Source organism: Onychostoma macrolepis, chromosome 01 (genome assembly GCF_012432095.1).
Source record: "Onychostoma macrolepis isolate SWU-2019 chromosome 01, ASM1243209v1, whole genome shotgun sequence".
Taxonomy (NCBI): Eukaryota; Metazoa; Chordata; class Actinopteri; order Cypriniformes; family Cyprinidae; genus Onychostoma; species Onychostoma macrolepis.
Genome location: NC_081155.1, coordinates 3,295,939 through 3,306,349, shown reverse-complemented (window position 1 = coordinate 3,306,349; position 10,411 = coordinate 3,295,939). Strand labels below are relative to the sequence as shown.

General features: G+C 35.8%; 1 protein-coding gene across 1 annotated transcript in view; it reads right to left on the bottom strand.

Moving 5' to 3' along the window:
* Nucleotides 1–4,206: 4,206 nt before the first annotated feature.
* LOC131543128 (adhesion G protein-coupled receptor E1-like) overlaps nucleotides 4,207–10,411 on the bottom strand; it is a 37,899-nt gene continuing 31,694 nt past the window's right edge. The window contains exons 13-17 of the mRNA XM_058780347.1: nucleotides 7,134–7,351; nucleotides 6,547–6,705; nucleotides 6,284–6,455; nucleotides 4,917–5,012; nucleotides 4,207–4,831 (exon numbers count right to left, since the gene is read on the bottom strand). Coding sequence (XP_058636330.1) covers nucleotides 4,787–4,831; nucleotides 4,917–5,012; nucleotides 6,284–6,455; nucleotides 6,547–6,705; nucleotides 7,134–7,351 — 690 coding nt within the window. The 3' untranslated portion in view covers nucleotides 4,207–4,786. The remainder of the gene's footprint in view (nucleotides 4,832–4,916; nucleotides 5,013–6,283; nucleotides 6,456–6,546; nucleotides 6,706–7,133; nucleotides 7,352–10,411) is intronic.

The following is a 10,411-nucleotide window of genomic DNA, read 5'->3' as shown; positions in this document are numbered from 1 at the left end:
CAAATAGGCCTAATGCCTTCAGATTTGTGGAACTCACAATGCTCTGAATTTCTACAAATTAGTGGAGGGGGGACTAATAGGGATTTCGCCTAGGGCATTAAAATGGCTAGAAATTGCCTCGCCTAGAGGTACATCTTAACTTTAATATTACTCTTATCATGTCAACTATATACACAGCATATTATATGCATGTGTGTGTCGGACAATAGGAGGGGAACACGGTTGCATCGCAGCAGAGTTTCCTGCCCATCAAGCAAAGCACGCGACAGGCAGTGGTCAGAGGAGAACAGGTGGGGAAAGGTGGCTTTTTGCTTCAACCTAATCAAACACACATGAATAAGCTAATCAGAGTCTGAATGGTTACAAAAAAGCTACAGACACGTGAGTTTTTATCGGGGTTGGAGCTGTGATCTGCAGGACCGTGGCTCTCCAGGACCAGAGTTCGCTACACCTGACATATTCTCATATTTTGTACATAGCCTATTATAAATTTGATCTTATCTTAATTTATTGTTATTTTGCTATTTGCAAGTGAATCGTTATTTATATTTACTGCTGTAGAAAGCCTGATCCTCACAAGAAGCATTTAAATGTACAAATTGACACTGATATCTCGTGCACATGACAAATAAATTCTAAAGCGAAAGTGAAACTGAAAGTGAAACAAGCTGCATCTCTGAAGTCAACGCTGAAATGTTAGAAATGTCAGTTCTAAAATTAGTCCATTAAACTATTTTCAAAAGATTCAGAAAAAAAGTCTTATGATTTGATCCCTTTAAGCTCACAGTAGCTGGAAGAGGCCTATATTTTTACTTGATCAATATAGAGACAATAGCTATACATACTGTAAGATCCATTGCTAATGTGCTATACAGATCCAGGGGAAAGAAACAAAAATAGACGTGTCAGCTTCTATACAAAATTGTTTTTTGTTGTTTTTTCTCGCAACTATAAGATGAATGACTCCTTTATTCAACACTTAACAGCATTAATTAATATAAAAATAGTGCCAACCTTCAGTGCCTAACATCAACTAAACCAAAAGACTTTCACACACTTACTAATACAACAACTAGAGAATAAATAATCACATAAACACACACAGAACATGTGAGAAGCCTCTTAATGTTTTTTATGTTTTATTAATATTAAAGATCCATCAGGATGTGGAAATACAGAAGTCACATAGATTGAAAAACAGTATATTAATAATAAATACATTTTCATATATTTAAATATCTTAAATTTAAATGGAAGAAAATATATTTTGAAATATATATAAATATTTGATTTTGGCCGCTTTTTAATATTTTTCATATATATTAAATATATGTAAATATATTTTTATTGGAAATATTTAAATATATTTATTTCCTTTATATGGAAATACATTTAGATATCAGACTATGTAATATTAATTTGCAATATATGTCCCTATATTAATTTCTAATATTTGTTAACATATTACATTTATGTATATGTAAATATATTAAATAAATACAAATATATTTTAAAACAGTCAAATATTCAATTAATGCTCCGTTTTACTGTACTTTGCATATAAGTAAATAAACTTAAATATGTTTTCATAGAATATATTCCCTTTACTCAAACTTCATGTAAATAAATTAAATGTACATGTACTGTATGTACTGTAAATGTTTTCTTTATATATATATATATATATATATATATATACACATACACACACAAACATTATAATTTGCCCCTTTATGCTTCACACTGGTGCATTTATGAATAGCTGTATTACAGCAAACCAAGTTGAATGAATCTCACAACTAACAAACAGCATTATGGTCAGTTCACACTTCCACAAAAACTATATAAAAAAAAATGCTTATTTGTTTTGCTTGGTCAGTGTGTTCACCCTGTTGGTGTATGGCAGTGTGAATTGGCTTTTAGGTGCTTTGAAAATAAAACAAAAAACAGTAAAAATACATATTATTTTAATGTTTACGCAATTAACATTAAATTCTTAAATAAGGTACTTTCTCTATTTGTGCAATATTCAAGTGTTCATGTCCCTGAATAATATCTGCATGCACCTAAGTCTGAAGAGTACACATAATATCTAGTAGACAGCAATCCTTTCCACTAGCAACAAAGTCTACTTGTACAAACACTTCACTACATTTAAAGTTTAGAAAATAATATGCATACAGACCGTTACAGTTTGAAGTGAGGCACGTTCACAGTACTCTGGTTCTGTCTTACCGTTATTAATTTTAATTTCAAAGAACTTTTTTAATATCATCTGTGTCTTTTTTCGAATTATGATGGACCCCTCTATAGGTTGTTGTGTATGAAGTGTCCTCAGTGCAGAGTTAAACAAGATGGCCTTGTAGGACATACAGGAAATATTTGATATTTAATTTATTTTTTTTGGAATATTTGATAAGTTTTTTACATTTTGAGGTTTTACTTACTAGTCAGATGGTTCATGGCGCTTTGGAGATGTTCTTCAACAGGAGATGTGCTCCAGCTCTGCAGCACAGCCATCGGCATGGAAGAATATAGGAACAATATGTCCCATAGCCAACAATATGTAGTATACAATGTCAGGTTTATTAGAAGTAAACAAACTACAGCAGAGGTGAAATGCAGAAAAGAGAAATAATATGAATATACAAAATATTACAAAAAAAACACCTTACAAAAAAAATCTTAAGATACCAGAATTCATATTTTTAGGTTTTACAGATGTATGATGATATAGTTGAAATATATTGTGAAAAATGCATATAATGTTATTTAATAAGATTTCTCAGATAACCTGTGTTTCCTGCATCTCTGTCAGCAGCTCCCATTACACATTTTCTTGTAACTTCCCGTTTCATTTTTTTTTTTCTGACGCTCCTGAAATGAGCTGAGTGAGTTGGCGCCCTGTTTCCATGGTAACCTCCTCCACTCCAGTTTAAATGCGATTTGAATGCTCAACGCGCGTGCCCATCAAAACACATCAAAGTTAAGCATTACATAAATAGTACATAAAAGTCAATATGAAGTTTCAGGACATTTTATTTGTTTAAGTGGATAGGCCTACATCAAACTGTAAATTGAATGAGAATATGAAAGCAGTGAATGCAAAACATTGTTTCAAGTATATAACAACAGGATATACTATTCTATAATATATATAATATCATATGAGGCAATCATATAATTTCATATATATAATTAAACACGCAACTTGAGCTTTATGTTATATGCATTTTAAAATATATATTTTCAAAATATATTTAAATTTAACAGTGTTTCACATATGTGAATATGTATGGGAACCATTGTACATCTTTAGAGGTTGCGTTAATCGTCAACATTATAATAATTATAATATTAATTACTACATTATTAATTATAATATTATTTAAAAGCATTATAGCGCACATACACATTATTGTTATTGGACTACTTGCTTTTAAAAATATGATTGTTTCTTCACTTTATGTGCGTTGCTCTTCTCAGACCCGAAGAAGGAGACACAACACAGAATAATAAACCGATGAGGCTTAAAAACGAGCCGATTTGTTCTTTCACACGGCTGCTAATGAGAGTGAAATGTTATCAATATTAGGAAACGTGTGACTTTTGTAATCTAACAAAAATTCAATTTGTGTTGCAGTAAAACGGCTTAATTACTCAAGTCTTCTCACATCCTCGGAGTTCATTCAGTTCGAGTAGGTCTGTCCATCTCTCTTACTCTTAAGATACTGCTCTAAAATGTTTATTTTGCTCTTTCCAGAAGCTTCCATTCAGGTTTTCCACTTGTTTCCTCTGCTTGTGTCAGCTCCTGCTCTGTGTTACTCAACACTGAGATGGTCCTCACTGGGCGTGGTTGGATCTAGATCCAAATCCTCCCACCTTACATATACCTAAACCTACCCGTCTCCACCCCCTGTTCCCTAAACCCACCCACCTCCACCCCTAAACCTACCATCTCCACCCCCTAGATGTGGATCCAACCCTGCCCCCTGGATCTTTGTTCTGCAGTGAGGGGCTACTGCACTTTCCAGCACTTTCTGCACTCGTGTCCTCGTCAATGTGCTAATATGTAAAGGTTATGTACAGAGAGACCAAATGCACATTTATAAATATAAATCTTCAAATTATTTTTTAAGAATAATAAAAAAGTTTTAAGCCAGATTTTAATAAATAGCATGACAATTATTAATGTATATCCCCATTTATTCCCATGTCCCTCATGAAAATAAAGTGATTCATTTTAGTTTGCATATATAAAATTGCATAAACCTTACCAATGTAATGTAATATAATATAAACAGACATATCACTTTTGGTTGTTACAGTCATTACATTCCTGTATAATGGAGGCAGAAACGAGAGAAAATACACAGGTTAGAAATACTTGTGAGCTAAACATCAGGATGTTTTGACATGGTTATGGCCTCGCTTCTAAAGAATGACTTCATTAATTGACATAACTATGCTCTCCCTCAACACAATACAACATTCATCATTATAAAACGATGTTTCCTTCTGCATAATCTAAAAATTAAAACTTTACACTCGCCCACAAAGAAAAGCCGAAAACAGAAGCAACCTAAATACTCGATTCAAAGAATGGAGTCAAGTCTATAGAACAATCCTACATCTCCGTCTCCAGTAACAGATGATGAACAAGCAGCAGTATTCATCAGATGACGACTGTGAACGTGTACTGTTGAGTTAAAGCTTGTGAAAAGTCTTCATTTGACACAGAAAGTCTTTGTGTCTTGTGTTGAAGAGTTTGTACAAAACAAGTGCTTTACATCTGTGACTCTGCTGTGCTGCCGTCGCTCCGCAGAGGTTTCTGTCAAAGTCAAAGTAAGAATGAAGAAACTGAACCCACAAATGCTGCTTTAATGTCCAAAACACTCAAACACACACTAACGTACCTGACTGCTGTTGGTCTGGCTGGTACTGATTCTGTATTTGGCTTTCTTCTTATGTGGGCACATTCGGACAAACAGACTGTAATACTCCATCCTGACCTGAAGGGGGCAACATGCAAAATATATTATATTTGATTTGATAATAAATTACAGTTTTTGAGGCCAACTCTAGTTGCATGCATTCAGAATAGTGGTCGAGCAACGTGGATTTAGATGACTGATGCAGATACCGATATCTTAGGAAACAGGGTGGATGATATAAAGCCGATATATATGATACACTAAAAAAAAAAAAAACATGTATAACAGTTACTGCAATGAAATTTAGATTTTACATATTTAGAACATTATAAATAATTGTAAATATTTAACAATATGAAAAAATTATTTGAACTTGATAAAAAAAAAAAAAAAAATCTGGAAAAAACTAATTGAGTTATAATATTTTTTCACAAATAAAGAAATTGTTAAAAACATGAATAAAAAGGAAGTACACAACAGTTCACAGTAATCTAGTAAGTTATTGCGCATTTAGAATAAATAAAGACAAGGTAACATGAATTTACATGGTGAATATGACATGAATATAGCTGGATATATGGCACAGTATAGTTTGAAATCAAGGATTTAAGATTACACTCGAAACTTCGCACAGTCGCTGTCGTTCTTAGCGCTGTCAATACAAAACAGTGTTGCCAAGTCTGAGGTTTTCCTGTGGAATTGGGATACTTTAACACTGTTGCTGCGGGTTGTTTTTCACGTCCACAGGTTGATGTGACTCCAATAACATGATTTTTATCCCCTGGAGTGCAAAATTTACCAGGAGAACCCCACCAAAAAACATGTATTTTGCCCTTCGGAAGGTTATTTTACCAGGGGACCCCTCAAAGCGCGATCGGGCTAGTTTTGGGCTAATTTTGAGTAGCAATTTGGCAATTAACGGCCATAAAAAAACTTATCAGATAATGTCAATTATTTAAAAATGTAAAAAAAAAAAATAATAATAATAAAATGGCCCTGGGTGATATATGGATCAACCACTACTTCTGAACACTTATGGCAGGAATTGCATGGGATCATTTTGTAATACTTTTGCATTTTGTAATCATTTTTTGAAGCTTGAAGAAGGTCACAATATGCTGACATTATAAAGGCCAAGCATTCTTAAAAATTTCTCCTCAATGGCAAATGAACACAAGAGCAACAAAAAATGTTTAATTTTAATTTTTGGGGGGTTTAACTGTTACTTCAAATCACTGAAATCCTGCAAGATGTTACTGAATGTCTAAAACAAGCCACTGTTACCTAATGTTCAGTGTGTAAGTAAATTCTTCACAGATTTTCTGTTGTTATATTGCATGTGTAAGTACCGGTTTGGACAGCAGGCAGTGCAGGATGAAGATTAGCGCCCCCTGGAGAGTGTTGAGGATGATGAAGAGGTACAGCATGACTTCAGTCCCTTTCTCCTGGAAGAGGAAGAAGCCGAAGATCCACGTTCCTCCAAGAACACACAACTGAGCCACGGCGGTCACCGTGAAACTCCTACACACCAAATATAATTCATCAAAACCACTGACTGAAATCAAATCAAGAATGACTGAATCTATTTTGAGATCAATAAGAGATCACACACCTGATCTGGTTGAGTTTGGAGAAGTCTGGATTGAGACTGGAGAACTTTTTAGCCAGTTTCCACACGGTGATGATGAAGACAAAACCATTGAGGATCACAATGATGCAGACGGGTGCGAAAAAACTCAAGATAAAATAGCGATCGAGAGAGAGCCAGCAGCTGCAACACATGTTAGAATGATAAATTAATCACATGATTACAAAAACACATAAAAAACTTATGACTTATGAAAATAACTTTTCCTTTCATAATCCATTCAGGAAGTTGGGGACATTCTACTACAGGGTTTGGTTTATATCACAGCCATGAACCCTGATTAAAGTATTTGTTTGCACATAAGATGATTAGTCAATACTTTTGGTACATTTTCCAAAGGAAAAGATAAATGTAAGTGTTCATAACTGTCAAAACTTTTAAAGGTCCACTAGCATATAGACCTCAATGTTCAGACAAAACCCACATTTTGAATCATGGGGTCTCTTTCATATACTATATATTATATACAGCGAGCTGTGTGCATGATTATTAGTCAATTTACTGATCATATATTTTTTTCCAAGCATATTTGACCAATTCCAGAAACTCACTGTCGTTTGGTGCCGTATCCCTTTGGGAAGGCGATGGCAGAGATGATGACGATGACGAGAGGGACTCCGTATCCCACCAGATACATGTGGAGATGTTTTAATGTGGTGTGAAACACCAGCACAACCATCCGGTAGAGCTGAACCCCCTCCAGCAGCATCCAGCAGAACGCAGACAAGAAGAAGAAATGAAGCAGACCGGCCACAATCGCACACGCTACCTGAGAGAGAAACACACCTCACATCATTCTCCTTCTTTCCTTCTTTATGGTTAAAAACCATTAACCTGAGAGGGGTAAGCATTAATTAGGTAATAAAAATACATAATTTCAATGTCCAAACTAATCAAACTGCTGTGTTACTGCTGCATTACAGTGAATTTTATGTCACGTTTTCCCGTGTTTTGTCTTCAAGGACTTTTATTTGCAATCCCTTTGAAGTTCTTTTGTTCATTGGTTCTCCTTGATTTTATCCCCAGATGTATCTTGTTAGCCTTGCTTGGCTGTGTGTTTTAAAGGGATAGTTCACCCAAAAACACAAACAGATGAAACGTTCAGTGTGTGAAAAACAATTAGGAAAGTTGACGGGTCCTTAAAAAATCTTAAATGTTACAAGAAAGTCTTAATTATGATTTCAGGAGGTCTTAAATGTGGGGACTGAAAGACAAGAATTGCGATTAAACTTAAAAAGGCTATTCATTGAATAAATATGAGTGCTGCACATTTCAAAGTCATCTGCTTCACTGCTTTGTGGAGTCTGTCTCTTGGGCTTTGTGTACTGCCATTCCCAAAGCGCCACCTGCTGGAAGAGAATAATTTTCCATTTTCCATCAGCCCCTATGTCTGCTGTTGTCAAAGACCAATGTGAAAATCAACCCATGTTTTTAAGCAGCAAACACGCAGAGTTGTAAATGTGAACTGGTGGATCGACAAGAAGATAATGTGTTATAAAATGTAAACAATTAAGGCAGTAAAATATATTTATGTCATTAAACAAATTTGTGTCCCCGTAAACCAGTACACACACACAGCAATGCTGCGGCGACCGGGGAGTTGGGGTTTGGTTCTTGCTCAAGGGTCTCACCTCAGTCATGGTATTGACGGTGGAAGAGAGCACTGGTCATTCACTCGAACTCAGACTCGAACCCGTGACCTTTGAGTTACAAGTCCAACTCTCTATCCATTAGGCCACGACTTAATTTTTTATTTTCTTTTTAAAGCAAAGCAAAGGAAAGCAAAGAGGCGCCGAAGTGGGCTCGTCCGCTGCCTGTATTCAGACGAATACAATTGGAGTCATTTAAAAAAAAAATTAAGCTTTATAATGGCAGTGAATGGTGGTCCAGTTTTTGAAGCAAAATAAAGTGCATCCATCATAAAAAGTGCTCCACATGGCTCCAGGTGGTTAACAAAGAACTTCTGAAATAAAGCAATGCATTTGTGTAAGAAAAATATCCATATTTACAAATTTAGAAACCATAATCTCTAGTTTCTGCGAACTGTCGCACATGTGTTCACTAACTGTCATTCCAGCAGATGATGTAGGCGTAGCATAAGCTACAGTGAGAATATGCTAGTCTCATGAGAACCAAGTTTTGTTTACAGGAAAGGAAAATCAGTGTCTTCTTAGCTTTTATCGAAATCCTCCAACATTTTTCTTTACAAATCCTAGTTTTGTACTTCTAATCCGTGACTTCTAATTCTATTTTGCTAATTTGATCTCTCCTCTGCGCTTCCGCGATCATCACCACATTTGTCTACATCCTATGTCATCCGCTGGAACTCTCTTGTGTATGCATGTACGACAGTTGGCGGAAGCTAGAGATTATGGTTTATAAAGTTGTAAAATATATTTTTCTTACACAGATGCATTACTTTGTTTAAAAAGGCCTATATTTGCCCCCTGGTGCCATGTGAAGTACTTTTTATGATGGATGAATTCACTTTATTTTGCTTCAAAATCTGGACCCCCATTCACTGACATTATAAAGCTTGGAAGAGCCAGGGTAGTTAAATTTTACCCTATTAAAGGGGTAGTTAAATTTTGGGTGAACTACCCCTTTAATAGCCCCATATTTTAGTCAATGTTTGACAATAGTTGTCTTTACATGGTTGTAGAGTTGTCACGTTTGTGTTTGCATTGGATTTTGATTTTTTGATCATCTGAGGATGGTACTTTGGACAACACTACCTTCTATGGATTACATTTTTGTTTCTTTTGTTTTTGCAATTAGATCCAAGCCTCTCCTCTTCCCAGCAATAACTGTGATGGAACGACTGACCAGGATATAGATCTAGCAACAGTAAGGAACCACAATGAGGAGCTTCTCTGCACCAGCTATCAAGATGGCCACCTGCTGGTGTATTTTATTGAGGAGTTTCTCATTTATAGCCAATTTGTTTTACTGGGATGAGGTCAAGTCAAGTCACCTTTATTTATATAGAGCTTTATACAATACAGATTGTGCCAAAGCAGCTTTACAGTGTTAAAAAGGGAAATGTTTCAATAATGCAGATGAGTTCAATTAATCCATAAAACTGCTCTGTAGAAAACAGTGATGGCATCATCCAGCTCAGTTCAGTTCAGATGTCTGTGCAATGAATTTAATAATATTGCCAAATATTAGATATCCCCAACTAAGCAAGCCAAAAGGTGACACTGGCAAGGAACCCAAACTCCATCGGTGACAGAAATGGAGAAACAAACTTTGGGAGAATCCAGGCTCAGTCGGGGGCCAGTACTCCACTGGCCAGGCTGCAACACAACACAAGTAAGATTGTGGATTGATTTCTTTCAGAAAATTCATCCAGTTCCGAGTGGGATACATCATTCCAGTGTTTGGTGAGACAGGATCTGGCCACCGGGTCTGTGCATTAGACTGGTGTTGTTCTTGAGGTATTTGCGGAGGATTTCTGCCGATGACTGTATTGTTGACTAGGTCTACGAAGTGAATTTGTCTCTAGGGCTGATCTGGTTGTCATGGTCTCCACTGACATATAGGGCTGAGGTGACAATAATGGAGTGTTTTTTGGAGTAGGACCCTGGAACAATACATGGATCTGGCTCTGTGTGGATCCTCTTTCACCATGAGGGAGGTGTAGGAAGACTTGCAGCTGTGAAAATGTTGCCCTTGGTCCCGAATCTGTTGGTCCTAAGGGTTTCCAATAGGGCTGGTTTTTTAAAATGTTTTTATGAAATCTCTGTATTGATCATCATCGTATTATTTACTGCCATGCGAGCCACAATTTAAAGCTTGGCGAGCCGCAATGAGTAACACTGCTTTA